A 16236-nucleotide genomic window follows, 5' to 3' on the forward strand; every position below is an offset into this window, starting at 1 on the left:
TTCTTAACTGTTAATTTTCACTCTTCATTGAGTGTTTTCACTGTTCATTTTCACTGTTCATTGAATTATTATTATTTTTATTTTAAAATTAAAATATATTTGATGTAAATAGATGATAATAATGGAGATTTATGGATAATTAATGTGAGCCCCGGAAAAGTTTAACGAGCTAAATTGAGATCGTTCGATAAACTACTTAACGATCTCGGTAATCATCAAAGTACTCGAGAATATTTTCAGAAATTTTCACAAAGTGAAATCCTCGATTTAAGGAGTTGGATAATAAAGTACAGGACACGACGAGTTCGTGGAAATTTTCGGGGAATTTTTCGGATACCTGAGCTATATGTTATGATTTTCGGAAGTTTTGGATTAAGGAAAATCTTTTGGAAAAGAAAAGGAATTTTATGATGCAATCTGGACCGTTCAATCTAGCACCGCTTCATCAGAGCCGTCCAAATTAATAAAGAAGGGAGTATAAATAGAGGCGGGATCAGATCAGAGACTCAGATTATTCGAGACTCTCCCAGAAGCCTCGACCCGTTTCGGTAGCTAGATGACCTGCGACTGGGTCCGACCACTGCTCCTCCGTCCGGCCACCTCTGGCCGGCGCACCGCCACCGATCTCTTCCTCTCGTCATCGCCGTCACGTCTGCGGTCTCAGATCGTCCATGCACTCGATGAGAAAGAAGAATTGACGGTGAGAATGTCCGACTGCTCCGGCGAGTTTCTGCAAATTCCGGCGACTGATTGGGCTGTATGTGGTATGAAAATCGCTCTTCTCGTCATGCTCTACAAGTCTGTGTAATTAGTTTTTCAATTTGATCAAGTTTTGACAAATCGATTTTTGGGTTGTTTCAGGTTCGGCGTCGTTGCTACCGCCGGCAGCTGTTCTGACTTCCTTGGTTCGTTTCCGACGTCGTGGAGCATTAATTGAAGTCTGAGGAAGCCCAGTTTATTGAGTTGGCTGAAGTGAGGAGCTTGGGTATGTCCTGCCTCCGTCGTACCACCCCTTGTGGTGGCGGTTTGAATTTCTTTTGAGTTTAATTTCGATCACAGTGTGTCGACGTCAGCCACGATAGGTACCTGCCGAGCTGGCAACCGGCGAGCCTGGTCAGGAAATATGTCAAGGCTTTGCCTTTTTTCTTGGCCTCGGTCAAGGAAAGCCAAACCTTGGCTGGGCAAGATTGGGCTGGTGGAGGGATGATTTTCCCCTTGCCCGGTCAACACATCATCAATCCTTGCTGGTGCCCAGTCAAAACTACACCGGTGAACTTGCTCTTAGGAGCGGTGGCCACCATGGCCCAAACGAAAGTAAAAAGACTTCTAGCTCATAGTTTAATTGGACATGTAGGTTATATTCGAACAGGTTTATCACGTGGGAACTATAAAACGAATTCAATCACTATTAATTGATCTCTGTATTGATTTTTTTTTTTTTTTGACTTTGTCAAGAGGAATCCAAAGACTTCTTAGGCCCAAGATAAACCCCTTCGGCACATGTGAAATGCTCCAACTGTGCATTGCAGCACAATGCCTGGCCACTTTGACAGCTTCGGGGTTCGAACCTAGGTTGGGGAGCACACCCAACTAGGCAAGAACCATTGATCTCTGTATTGATGATAGGACTCGTCCCGAATTTCACCCAAAAATCTGAAGTGAGCCTACAGGGTCTACCTTAAGAGAAACTTTACTGAATATTTGACAGAGTCACTCCTAAAAATGGACTACCTAAAATATGTTAAGACATTCTAACACTTCTCAATACTCCAAACCATCCTCAATTCCTGAAGCCTACATACTCCCCACAATTCACAACCAACTCCACAACCAGATAATAATAAAGGAAAAAAATTAGTAAATTCCTGGTTAGGATATAAATTGCACCCAATTTCGTCTCCAGTTCTCTAATTGTGCTTGTTCATATTCGATTTGCCGGCCAAGTATTGGAATCTAATTTCTTGTGGATATGTAAGATCTGAATGATTCAGTCGATCAAATCTCAGCTAAACTCTTGATTTCAAACTGAAAAAAAACAAATTTTTTTTTTTGAAGAAACAGAGAGAATGGGTTGGGATGGTGACCAGATCCAGGGATTCCAAGCTACACAGCTCGATCCAAGTAACCAGATAAAACTAAACTAGGTAAAACTTAATTCACCCCGGCTTGGTTAAATTCAATCCAGAAATAAAAACCGGGAACAGGCTGAGCCTTTCCCATCTGCATTTCATTTCAATAAATAGTCACACGATAGTCACGTGGTCAGACCCAAAAAACTGGAGCATGACAAGCTCCGAGCATGGAAGAGGTTCCCAGAAATAATATAGGAACTTTATGTTTTTATTGTCTCAAATTTTAACAATCAAAGAGAATTAAAGTTAGAAAAACAAGTTGCATCAATTCTTGGATAGATATAGACCATTATACACAATATCCTCCATCTATTGAGTAAACTATAGGAGTTTTGTGTAGCTGCTAAAATGACAAAAAAATAAAATAAACATGCCCTCCAAAATAGCTAGAGAGTCTGCTAAAAATGCTCTAAAGACACTAATAATAAATTTATGCATTATCCATTAACAGTATGCGGTACTCATTGACGCCCATAAATAAAAAACTCATAAGATCATTAAGGTCAAATGATAGTGCTAAAACCAAAAAGTATATTAAATTTAACTATCAATAAGTATGTGATTGATCAATTATTGCATAAACTATCAGTAAAGCATACAATTTCAAGGATAAACTTCATCAGTTATTTCTATAGCTTCAAGTCTTCTAGCCCGGAGACCCCATTTAGTTCCCAACTCTTGTAGTGGCACATAGGCCTCATCATTTAGCCCTTAGGCCCTAAACCCGCCCTAAGCCCGCCCGGCCCGTAGGGCCGAAGCCCTACCCGGCCCTTACATTAGGGCGGGCCGGCCCTACCCTTTCTCAAATAGGGTAGGGTAAGGGTCATGCAAATGAAGCCCGGCCCTACCCTACGGCCCGGCCCGTTTGAGCCCGTTAGGGCCAAGCCCGGCCCGGCCCTAAAAGCCCTACCCGACCCTACCCTAAAATTTATATATTATTTTTATTATTTTTCTATATTACATATTTACATAAAAAAAAATAAGAAATATGTTATTTTAGAGAATGGGTATTAGATTGAACATTTGAACCCAATTATTTTATGTAAATCTAATTTTTATATCATACACTCCAAAGAGAATGGACACTAATTTTTTTATAAATCTATATTTATATATCATACACTCCAAAGAGCAACATCTATCAATTCAAAGAAAATGAGAAAATCAACCGTTGGATGTGATTATTACAATAAATTATGCGTGTGGTTAAAAATTTAGTCAATTTCACCATAGTTTCGAACCCGATCGGATTGGTCTACCATATTCACTTGTATGTTTTTTTGGTTGACCGATGGCGTGACAACCGCAAAACGTGCTAATTTTTTTACATCACATTTTTAAATATTTCATCAATGGATGTGCGTAGATATAAGATAAAAATTTCAAATTTAATTACAAATATGTTGGTCTATACCAATTTGCCTCCTAAAGTTGTATAACTTATACATTGCATTTAAATGATTGAGGTTACCCTCCATGAGGAAAATGGGGGACGAAATGGAATTTTTTAAAATGAACCGCTGGATGTTGTTTTCATATGAATATATGTTAGTGGTAGAAATTTCAGCAATTTCCGCCTTCGGTTGGACCTCGATCTACCCGGTCAACTCATACCCTAAATAGAACATAAAACAAATATGCTCTTAACCGGTCCTTGGAAATTCACTTTTTTCGATCTTTCAGCTCCCATACTCTCATGGGTAGGGGGTCTACTTACGGATGTCAAAATTCCGCAACGTTTGTTCGCGCATGGTGCCGCTCCCCTTAGGGAAGTTTGCTTGTGCAAAGCGTTGACCGCTACGTTGGACGCCTTATTCACGGCAGATCGGCCTAATTTCTTTACACAATACCTATCAATGTTGTATAAACATATGAGAATTTTCAGATTGGTCGATTTTCATTTCAAAATTTTTGGATCGCACATAATCCTTATATGTCTTGTAATGTAGTATAACTAACTTATTAGGCTTGTTACCCTCCATGAGGAAAATGGGGGACGAAATGGAATTTTTTAAAATGAACCGCTGGATGTTGTTTTCATATGAATATATGTTAGTGGTAGAAATTTCAGCAATTTCCGCCTTCGGTTGGACCTCGATCTACCCGGTCAACTCAATACCCTAAATAGAACATAAAACAAATATGCTCTTAACCGGTCCTTGGCAATTCACTTTTTTCGATCTTTCAGCTCCCACACTCTCATGGGTAGGGGGTCTACTTACGGATGTCAAAATTCCGCAACGTTTGTCCGTGCATGGTGCCGCTCTCCTTAGGGAAGTTTGCTTGTGCAAAGCGTTGACCGCTACGTTGGACGCCTTATTCACGGCAGATCGGCCTAATTTCTTTACACAATACCTATCAATGTTGTATAAACATATGAGAATTTTCAGATTGGTCGATTTTCATTTCAAAATTTTTGGATCGCACATAATCCTTATATGCCTTGTAATGTAGTATAACTAGTTTATTAGGCTTGTTACCCTCCATGAGCATTGTCAGATTGATCAATTTCCATTTCGAAATTTTTGGCCCGCCCGAATAAGCCATAATTTTTTTTTTCTATTTTTTTAATTACGTTTCTCTTTTTTCTATAATATGCAATTTATCTCTTTCTTTGTAATTGATTTCATAAGTTTTGTTTTCTTTATTTTCTATTTTCTTTGTTACACAACAATTAATATTGGGAGATTTATATAGATAGTTAATTGAATATAACCACCTTAAGTAATATTAATAAATGTTATAAGTTACAAGTATTATATGAATATAAAATATGTTCAATAAAAAACAATGAGTCTTTTATCACCAATACATACCATTAAGCCATATTTTGAGAAGAAAAAAATAATGTTTTTTTTTTTTGTTAAACAAAATAAGGCCCTTTTTGGCCCATTTCGGCCCGATTTGAGGGCCGGCCCGATCCGGCCCTTTCGGCCCTAACAGATCGGGCTTTTCGGGCGGGTAAGGGTTAGCATATTTAAGCCCCGGCCCGACCCTACCCGGCCCTAAATTTTGTTGACTTTGACTAGGCCCGGCCCGGCCCGACCCTAAGCCCTAAAATTTAGGGTAGGGCCGGCCCTAGCCCGGCCCATGATGACCCCTAGTGGCACATAACATAATCCTTCACTGTTGTTTCCTGATAAACTGAAGGTTTTTCTTCTGATGTTAATTCTTTGATTGGTCCATATAATCTTGAGGAGTTTTCTAGTGAAGGTCTAAAAAAACATGCCACGGAAATTCTTGGACCTTCATTTTTTGCCAATACTCTGTGATTAACGCTTATGAACTTATTGTTTGAGATCAGCTGCATCAACACCCCCATTGATCAGATAATAACACTAATGAATATGATTGTTAGGAAAATATAAATCGACAATTGACAGTTAAATTCATTGCGATAGTTCAAAAATACAACAGAACTGACCCTTTTAAAAAGTCTCAAACTAATTCATGTATAGTGTTTAAAATAACAAAGAAGACAACTTAAAAGGGAGATTGTTCAATCTATTTGAGTACTGGTGGCCTGCTTATTACTTTTTATTTCACCATCCTCAAAACATTTCCTAGTTAATGTCAAAAAAGTATATGGCCCAGTAACAACCAGGGGAAATGATAATGTACTTATGTATATTAGACTATTAGTAATATGCCAATAGATTGAAAACTCCACATGAAAAAAAATGTTGTATGTTATTAACTGATGACTTATAATAGGGTTTTAGACTTTTTGTATGCTCTCTATCTATATCCAAATTTTCCAAAATGACAACGTATGTATACCCGGTATATCTTTGGAATGACAACGTACAACTCCTATGTTATGAGAAAAGAACAAGTTGTGTATAAGATGCAATTTAATTATCCGCATATAACTCCAACATGTGGTGAAACAATAGCAAACAACCTTTGTGAATATATATGATACAGAAAACTTGCCTGCAAGAAATCTCCGATATTCACCACTAGAGCTCTAGGTACAGGAGGAACATCAATCCACTGATTTTGGTACAAAACCTGAAGTCCACCGATTTGGTCTTGAAGTAGGATGGTCATAAAATCAGGATCTGAGTGTTCGACAGTGCCAATAGTCACTTCAGGCTCGGGGCATGGTGGATAGTAATGACTAAGAACCATATGCCCCATTGTGCTATCCAAGTTTTTGAGGTGATCAGGTTTGATCCTAAGCGCCTCAGATAGAAATTCAAATAAGGTGACACCTAACTTGTGAATGTGCTTAGAGTACTCCATAGTTATATCTCTGGAGATTAATTAAAGGAAATCACATTAATTAGTCTAAAATTTATACGTCGCCATTCCGGCCGGCACAAAAATTTACAAAAATGATAGATATAGGATCTCATGCTTAATTAAATAAAGTAGTGATTGTGACTAATAATATATGGAAATGATAGATATAAGATATCATGCTTGATTAAATTTATTTCTTGTTGGTTGTCACACATATGTAAATGATGCGATCTTAGACAAATCACAAATCAATCATGGGTTATGACTTATGAGTTCACAAGATTAATATATAATTCGTCATTTAAATGTAAACGTAGTAAAAGATGGCGAGAATGTGATCACACCATTAACATATAGATTTTCCAGAATCATGACCAAAACAGCATAATCCTCAACTTATACATGAACATACCTGCAAACGACAGGAATTTCTTGAGGATCAAACAGCTCGTCACTTATGTTACACTGCAAAGTGTCCTTCCAATCAGCAAACATCAACTTATACATGGTACTGCCAGAGAAATACTTGACCTTCATCCCCATCTCCCTACCATAGTACTCCGCCTTCTCCTCCCTCGGCAGCTCGTGAAACACACGCGCCGCCTCCATCATCTCCTCCATCACTCTCTCGGGCATCCCATGGTTCACCACCTGGAAGAACCCAAAGCTCTCTGCTGCCCTCCGGACTTGGTCGATCACCTCAGCACGCCTTCCGTTATATTCAGCCAGATCCACTACAGGGATACCGAAATGACCTGAAACCGTACGATCGCCGATGACGGAGGGATCTTTCTTTGGACGGACGAAAATTGGTGGGAGTTTGGTGATTCCGGCATCGACGATGCCTTTGACACCAGCTTTGGAGTCGTCGAAGGCCTTCAGCTGCTGCAGACGCTCTGGGTCGCTTGATTTCCCGGTGACCATATTTATGAAATCTGGTTGATTCTTTTTTTTTTTTTTTGGTCAAAGAAATCTGGTAGAATGGTAGATGATCGACTCAAGTCACTCAAACTCAGACTGACTGCCAAGTTCAGAAATCGGAGTCCTGCTCATCTTCTCTTTAGAGTTTAGACCTGGGGACATGCAAATCCAAGTGGGTTCAGTGCATATGAGTGTAATCTGAGTTGGACACCTACAAGTACAAATGAATGGATCTTTCTTTTGTTTAACAAATGTCCCAAAAGACGACGACCGCCCCACTCGACCACTATTCAAATCTAACATTTTGAATACTTCAACGTACTGACATAGTATCCTTCAACATCTTTAGATTTTAGAAATCAAATCCAAATTGGAGTGGAAAACACATTAATATCCACAACGAATACTCGTATTTTAATTTCTTTCAAACATTTGGATATTTTAATTTTTAAGGGAATTCAGATCCTCTTCTTAGCTACTCTTGCTTGATTATCCTTGACTTTTATTCTTGTTTATTGATTAAATATTAAAAAATCGTCATTTAACCACCTCAGCATTTGTCAATTAAATATAGAGAAATTACTGGTCACTCCCTATACCTTTCACTACTAGAATTTTGGCCTTAGACATCACGACAATTACATCGGTGAGGAATTCACGCGATGTAAAAAAATATCATTAACATCGATTCCTCAAATACCGATTTCTATGCATATTACTGACATCGATTTTTACTGTTGACCGATGTCTACAATTTAATTTTAAAAGTTAAAAAAACGCGGAAACGACTAAGTTTAAAATTTCGGCACGCGCGGACCAAAATTTTTGTTCCCCACACACACTTAGTCATTTTTCCCACTCTCTCTAGCAGCCCATTTTCATCCTCACTCACCATCTCTAACAAAACTGGCGACCCGGCCATCTCTCTAGCTCTTCCCTGAAACCCTAGCCCTCTCCTCCTACCTCTCCCGCTCTCTTTTCACGGCCACCACTACCTCCCTCTCCTCCGCTCATTCCCGTTACTATCTCTCCGGCGCCATGCCTCTGCTGCCAAGCTCTCTCTCTCTCTCTTTGTCTCACACACACACACACTTTCTCTCTCTAAAACCCTCTCAGTCTCTCTCTGGAATTGACAAAGATGAAGTCTATGCAGCCTCCAAGGAGAAAAGCGCCTCCGCCTTCAGATCTAACTATACGGCCTTGGATTCAAAGCCTTCGCCGGCGGATAAGTTGAAGAGTCCGTTGCCGCCAAGGCCGCCACCGTCAAATCCTCTCAAACGTAAGCTGGGACCCTAAGAACTCCGTCCATGAAGCCTCTGGATCTCTTCGTCGAGGTACTGCTCTGTTTCTTAACCGACCTGGATCTCTTCGTCTGAAACCTTCCCTTCACTGTTGGTGTGTCAATTTGGATTTCATGGCTTGCTTAGTTGCTACTCACTCTTAGTGGGTTTTGCCAAAAGATTCAAACTTTGTTAAAAAAAATTCAAACTTTGTGAAAAAAGGTTCAAACTTTAGCTTTTTGTGACATATAGGTCGCAATTGAAGAGGTTGAGGATGAAGAAGGGATCCACAGCTCAGGTTCGCTTTGCTTTCGGTTTTTGTTTATAACATTGGGTTACTGAGATTGTAGATTATTATTGCTAGGTGCTGAAAGTTAGTTGGTAATTGGTGTAATGCAGTGTGTTTGCTTGGTTGATGAATCTGGTAATTGGACAATGCGTCCATGTCTCTCTAGTGCTGTGAAGCTTCACCCAAAGGTACATGCTTCTATTTGTGTCAATATGTGTGGTGAGTTATCGCTTTTTCTTTGAATAGTTAGCTATCATTTTATTTGAATACTTTTTTTGAATGGGCTCGCGCTCGTCGTCGGCTTCGTCGGGCCACTCCAAGGCCAGGTCACAGTTGGCTCAATATTTCTCACTTGACGAAGATCTGGCCGTATGTAAATGAGGTAATTCCATCTGGGTTTTCTTTGTTTGTATTAAAGTTTGTGTCTTTTTTTGAAACCAAGATTGCCAAAGAAGTTTGAATTGGGTTTGTGAATGTGGTGGTGTAGGCAGCTTCTGAGTTGAAAGACACAAACCCAACGCAGCTTTTGGTTTGTGAATGTGTCTTTCAAATTTTGCTTTGATTTCTAATTGGGTGCGTTCCCTAACTGCAAATTTTTAATCTTTGTGTAACTGGGTGAATGGGGCATTTGGGTTTGTGGTAATGATTGTAAAGTCTTGTGAATCGCATTGGAGTTCTAGTTAAAACATTTCATTTTGTGATAATGATTGTTGAGGTTAATGAGTTGGGATATTGTGGAACCGTTAAGTAATTGGATCCTTTTGTTCACATTTCAGGAGGAGATACATGAACTGTGTAACACCCCGAACCCGGATTAAACGAAAGGGTGAATTAAAAACAAATAGAACTCAGTCCAACTCAAATCCTCCGAAGAGCTTCTTCTTAGGTGTCAGATTGTTGTTACATGTTCTTTTGTTTTGGTTTCTAATGCATGGACTAGTCTTTGGATGCTCTGTAGAGGTAGACAGGGAACATTTTGTGAGCACAATTAGTTGAAGTTAACTTATAGTTTTCATTGCAATTACATTATAACATAATACTTTTGACAGTTTTACTTGTTTTTGGTAAGGTACAAATTGGGTTGATCTTTTAACTGGTTTTCTGATTTTCTTGGGCTTATTAAGAATAAAATTTGTGCTGAGATATGGGTAAATTTTTTCTGAAAAGTTTATAAGGCACAAGCCCAAATACAAACATGTTACAGTTTGAGAACTTCTCCGTGTACTGTGATTTAGTCATTACCTGATGAGTTGAAAGGGTACAAGTTCAGTTCAGTTCTTTTATCCAGGGGTTTGAGGTTCTGTCCATGTTTATTGTATGAACTTCCTACGTTACATGTTACTGCTCCTGCATCCCATACTTCTTTAATTATTCTGTTCTAATCATTTCGATTTGCTTACTGGAAAGTTAGGTAAATTGGTTGCTTCGGGCTACTAATATTATTATAGAGAAGTTGTGCAGAAATAACAGATTCAGAAGGAGTTAAATTCGCCTCCATACTTGATTTTGAGGAGATTACATATTTTTTTATTCCTCATTTGTATTCATTTATTTGTACAAATGTATTCTTTTCTTTGTGCATTTGTGTATGTAATTATATACACACACACATCCCGTTAACGAAGCCAGGGAAGGACTGATCAGTCTCTGCTGCAAGTATCTTATCAGGTAAATTACTACTTTTTCTTGTAGTGGTTTCTCTTGAACTTGTCAAGTGCTATTGCTACTAATACTATATTTCCAGGTGAATTTGATGCTTCACAGTTGTGATGTGTATTTCGTTTACAGTTATAAGTGATCTCTTGTAATTCTGGAAGAAAACTACATATTTGCTATATACAAGTTGTCATTTAGCGCCTTACGAATTGTTTGGGAATTTATATGATTCTTTTGATTGTTTTGAATTTGGTTAGGCTATATATTGCTGTTATTTGTTTATAATATTGCTCAAGGATTGTTGCATTGTGTCTTGAATACTTTTACGTGGGCACCCAAGATGTGCTAGCAAGTACTTTTTGCATCTGTGATGCACTGCAATTGCTTCTGTGCTTACATCTTACATCTTACAGTTTCCAGCTGCCCATCAGACCATTTGTGTGAGAACCTCTATCATCCTGGTCTGAACTGGATATAATTATCATAAAACAGCCTTCTCAATTGCAGACTTTCTGGACACACAAGGCCTATCTAAGGGTATTACAAACTGCTACTGAGTTTTGCTGAAGCTGGAGCTACTGTTGTGAGACTAAAAGGAGGGGATCCACCGGTGAGTTCTTAGATTTAATCTTCAAAAAGTTATGGCATTAGATTTTTTAATTTAGCATTAGATTTTCGTTTATTGGGTTCAACCTAGCTGTGAAAAAAACATTTGGCTTTTTTCCTACTACAGAAGTAATTTTTTGTACTGAAAATTTGTGGGCGATTCCAGTTCACTTGAAACATGGAAGTAGTGAAGAAAACCCTGATTTTCGTTCTGTTTTTCTTGGTATGACTGTTGCTCAGTAAACATTATTAAGTTTTTATGTGCTTGATTCCTATTTTTTTTTTTTTTTTCAGAACATGAGTTGTAGGACTGCTACATGTTTTCTACAACGTACTGTATGTGCTTGATGGAGATGGCAAGGCAAGCTGGGCCAACTGAGACTGGAAGTTGTCCCAAGTAAGAGGAAACTAATCAACATGCAAAAGGTTGCGAAGAAGTGGCAGAATGTATAGTTGGTGGATTTTGTACTACACATGTATTCCCACCTAGCTTTGAATTAAGGAAGGTTAGAGGACCTCGGTGCTTTTGGATACCAATATCCAATTTTCCATGTAAGCTTCTTTGGTTTCTTTCGCTCAGATGGCAAGGCAAACTACAATGAAATTAGTGCTTGAAATCATTATAGACCATAAACTAGGTATACTATTATACTCTTTCAATAAGGTCAGTGCTTGCAAATCACTGTTATGTAAATATTTGTACAACAAATGTATAAAGCTTGAATTAATGCAATGCCCCATATTGTGTATGATCAGATTGCTTGGATTAATGCAATGCCCCATATTCAAGAAGCGATGTTAAAAAAATTAATGGACGTCGATGTAAACTACAAGGAACGATGTCTAGTATCAATATGGACATCGATTTACAATTTGGAAAACGATGTATAACATTAATATGGACATCGATTTACAATTTGGAAAACGATGTATAGCATCAATATGGACATCGATTTACAATTTGGAAAATGATGTATAGCATCAATATGGACATCGATTTACAATTTGCGATCTACAATTTGGGAAACGATGTCTAGAATCAAAATGGACATCGATTTACAATTTGGGAAACGATGTCTACTATTAATATGGACATCGTTGTTAACCTAAAACCTGATGTAATATAGTAAAATGGACATCACTTAATCAAAGGAAACGATGTTTATTATAATATTGCACATCGTTCATACAATACTAAGGAATGTATATTGAATCTTAAATAGTGGGATATATGGAAAATATGCGTGAACCTCACAAACCGCAGGCAAAATGAAAAGAATCCGATGTCTGACACTATATAAAACATCGTTTCAAATTTGAGTAACGATGTTAAACTGAATACTTCTGCTATTGGACCTATACTTCATTAAGCATTAAATGTCAAAATATGAAGGTTTAACAATATCTAAACACACTAATATGTCATCATAATAACGGTTTTACATCGGTTCCATAAGCTTATTCGATATCTATTTTTGAACTGGACATCGGTTTTTGACCGATGTCTGGTTGTTCGTGATCTTTAACATCACCCACTAAGACATTGGATGGTTTTTTTTTTAACATCGGTTTCTGGCAGATGTCTAAGGCAAAAATTCTAGTAGTGTTTTAGGGCGTCGACAGTTCAGTCCCTACTATCTTAATTTCAACAAATTACTCTTCAGACATGCAAATCTCACACAATGTGGTCCAAAATGACTAATTTACCCCTCACTTCCTCTTTTTTTCCTCTCCTCTCTCTCTCTCTCTCTCTCTCATTCCAGCAGCCTCGAGCTCTTTCAGCCCGAGAGAGGAAAAAGGGACTAGGTCCGATCAGAACTGCGTCCTCCGACGATCTCTGGCCGGCGCACCGGCACCATTACCTCCACCTCGTCATCGCCGCCAGATATTCGGTCTCTGTTCGTCAAATTGTTAAGTTTGGAGAGAGAATCGACGGCGGGAAGCAGCGATAGTTTCACATAGCCCAGGGTCCGCCGTGTTCTTTGACGCCAGCGGCCTCTCTGGCCTTTCTGGTCTCTGTCTCTTTCTCACTATCTACGTCGCCGCTTTCTACACTAGAGTCGTCGCCTCTGCCATCACTGAACAGCTCTACAAGGTAAACCCAGTTTGCTACTGTAATTCATACTGTTTTCATTTTTCTGGGTTAATTTGGTTTAGTATTGAGGAAGACAAAGTTGGGTTCTTTGAACAAGTAAAGCAAAATCTTGGACTGAAAATTGGGTTATGTATAGATGGGAGAAGTGCTAGACCTGTTGGTGTTTCAAACACTTTGTGGATTGGATCAAATAGGTTCAATTCAGTTCATTGTCTATAGGCTTTTTTTGTTTGCATCTGCGTTTTAGTTATAAAGCTGCAATCTGAAGAGAAATGAAAATGCTTTTATCTCTGAAATGTATCGAGGAGAATTGGGGAACAGGGTTGGGAGATGTGTTTTTCGGTTCTTTCCTTGAAAAAGAATTCTTATGGTTTTGATCAATTCATGATTGATTTGTCTTTGATTTTGAATCTATTGAGTGATTGGTGAAGAATTGAAGTCTCAGTTTGGCTATATGTCAGTTTATTGTATGATACTGAATACATTATGCTCATCTGTATTGGTCTGCAGTAAGATGTTCATAACCTTGCAAATGTTTTGCCTATTATTTCAGTTCCCATAGTTTTCATGGTTGGTGTCCGCTGATCAAACCTAAGTTAATCTTTTTAGTCTTGCTTGCTTATATATGTTCTCAATCTTATGCGAGCTACCCAGCTATCTTCATTTCCCTTTCAAGGAAAACTGTACTGTGTAGCTTTGCATATCTTTCTGTTGTGGAAATTCAATGCAGATAAATCTGGTCATACAGGGGGGGGGGGGGAGAGAGAGAGAGGAGAGAAAAAAAAAAAGAAAAAAAGAGGAAGTGAGGGGCAAAATAGTCATTTTGGACCACATTGTGTGAGATTTGAATGTCTAAGGAGTAACTTGTTGAAATTAGGATAGTAGAGACTGAACTGTCGACGCCCTAAAAGTACAGGGAGTGCCTAGTAATTTCCCCATTAAATATTTAAAAATTAGTTTCTCCAGTATAAACACAGTTGTTTTCTCTCTTCATCCGGTAACAGATCGAGCCGAAAAAAAAAAAAAATCGAAGGACGCCTCGTTTTCCTGTTCCAATCGTCCTTCCATGTCTTCCCACTTTCTACTCTCCCTTATCTCTTCTCTACTTCATTATCTATTTTCGTTGACTCTATTTGTCTAAAGATTTCAATCAGACCATCAATGATCATATCAGCTATAGCATTAGGAGATGTCAGTTTTCTAGTCTTGTTCAGAACTCGGTCCCCCCTGGGTCTCTCTCTCGATCTAACTATGAAATGTTTTTTTATTTCTAAAGAGATTTGATAGTGTGAATAATATGTAATAACTTCAATTCATTCAGAATGGTTCACAATGTTTTATACAACAAAGATGCTAATTCTATCCATAATTATAGGACTAACTATAGTAATACAAATCTTTTAATTAACTTGTGATGATACAGAAGATCCCAATAACGAAGACTCCAGATCATATGAGATTCCTTTCCTCAATACTCCCCCTCAAGTTGGAGTACTGTATGTTAATTACACCCAACTTGCTCAATAGTGCTGAAAATTGCTTTGAACCCAGCAGCTTGGTGAACAAGTCAGCTGGTTGTTCCTTTGTTCGAATATGCATGGTTTTGACTAGCCCCCTCTGTACTTTTTCCCGCACAACATGGCAATCTATCTCAATATGCTTTGTGCGTTCGTGGAAGACGGGATTTGATGCTATATGAATGGCAGCCTGATTATCATAGAACAATTTAACTGCATGTGCATGTTTAACATTCAAATCTCTTAATAAACTTCGAAGCCACGTAATCTCACAGCATGTTGTTGCCATAGATCTGTACTTCGGTTCTGCACTAGAACGAGACACTGTTCCTTGCTTTTTTGTTTTCCATGAGATGGGTGCGTTGCCTAAGAAAATACAGTACCCAGTAGTTGATCTTCTTGTGTCCTTGCAACGTACCCAGTCTGCATCACAATACACCTTGATCTCCAATTGTCCAGTGGAAGGCAAAAGTATTCCTTGTCCTGGTGTCTGCTTAACATATCTCAACACCTTGTAAGCTGCATCTAGATGAGGTTGTCTAGGGTTATCCATAAATTGACTTAGGATATGTATAGCATACACGAGGTTTGGTCTCGTGATTGTGAGGTATATGAGCCTTCCAACTAATCTGCGATACTGAGAGGCATCCTTTAAAACGACTCCTTCACCTTGCGTTAGCACCAAGTTCTGATCAATTGGGAATCCAGATGGTTTAGCGCCTAGGAAGCCTGCATCTTCAAGGACCTCTAATGCATACTTTTGTTGGCATAAAACAATGCCTTGCTTGGACCTTGCCACCTCTATTCCAAGGAAGTACCTTAACTGACCCATATCTTTGAGCTTGAAATGACTTGCAAGGAAGTGCTTTGTCTCCATGATGTCTTGTAAGTTGTTTCCTGCCAGTATAACATCATCAACATAGACTAGCAAGGCTGTGAATCTACCTTGAGTGTGTCGGACGAAGAGTGAGTAATCAGACCAAGACTGATTGAATCCGGCAGCCTTGAGAACACCAGAAAGTTTCAAAAACCATTGCCTCGATGCTTGCTTGAGGCCATACAATGATTTGTGTAACTTGCAAACTCTATTCTCCCTCTTTCGTCTGAAACCAGGAGGCAACTTCATGTACACATCTTCATAGAGGTCACCGTTAAGGAAAGCATTGTTGACATCTAGTTGATGAAGATGCCAACCTTGAAGAGCTGCAAGGCTGAGTAACACTCGAACTGTTGTTAGTTTGGCCACCGGAGCAAAAGTCTCGCGGTAATCAATCCCTGCAACTTGACTATAACCTTTTGCAACCAAACGAGCTTTATACCTCTCTACTGTGCCATCTGGGTTGTGTTTGATCTTGTAAACCCACTTGCATCTTGGGATACAGATAAGTCTGGTGGTAACGTATTTGGAAAATGAGATGGTGGAATATTTGAATCCGAGTGATTTGTGGGATTGATATCAGCGGAAGTTGTGGGATTAGAATCAAGATTTGAT

At 38.7% G+C, this 16236-nt stretch overlaps 2 protein-coding genes and 1 long non-coding RNA gene across 4 annotated transcripts; 1 reads left to right on the forward strand and 2 right to left on the reverse strand.

Annotated features, from left to right (window-relative positions):
* Window positions 1-2548: 2548 nt before the first annotated feature.
* On the reverse strand, window positions 2549-7594 carry LOC133709951 (deacetoxyvindoline 4-hydroxylase-like). The gene is made up of 4 exons (XM_062135913.1): window positions 6793-7594; window positions 6069-6390; window positions 5234-5436; window positions 2549-2813 (listed from the first exon to the last, which is right to left on the reverse strand). Exons 1-4 carry the CDS (start codon window positions 7302-7304, stop codon window positions 2762-2764), a joined length of 1089 nt encoding a protein of 362 aa, XP_061991897.1. The 5' UTR covers window positions 7305-7594; the 3' UTR covers window positions 2549-2761.
* A 319-nt stretch (window positions 7595-7913) lies between these two features.
* On the forward strand, window positions 7914-10720 carry LOC133712874 (uncharacterized). Of its 2 annotated transcripts, none has more exons than XR_009847640.1 (4): window positions 7914-8635; window positions 8834-8879; window positions 8981-9252; window positions 9647-10720. It is a non-coding gene; the product is annotated as an uncharacterized LOC133712874 (long non-coding RNA). The 2 variants fall into 2 exon arrangements; XR_009847641.1 differs by having other exon boundaries at window positions 8981-9058.
* A 3956-nt stretch (window positions 10721-14676) lies between these two features.
* LOC133711844 (uncharacterized mitochondrial protein AtMg00810-like) lies at window positions 14677-15870 on the reverse strand. Its single transcript, XM_062137930.1, has one exon. The coding sequence runs from the start codon at window positions 15868-15870 to the stop codon at window positions 14677-14679; it is 1194 nt and encodes a 397-aa protein (XP_061993914.1).
* Window positions 15871-16236: the final 366 nt, after the last annotated feature.

This window comes from Rosa rugosa, chromosome 5 (genome assembly GCF_958449725.1).
Source record: "Rosa rugosa chromosome 5, drRosRugo1.1, whole genome shotgun sequence".
In the NCBI taxonomy this organism is placed as follows: Eukaryota; Viridiplantae; Streptophyta; class Magnoliopsida; order Rosales; family Rosaceae; genus Rosa; species Rosa rugosa.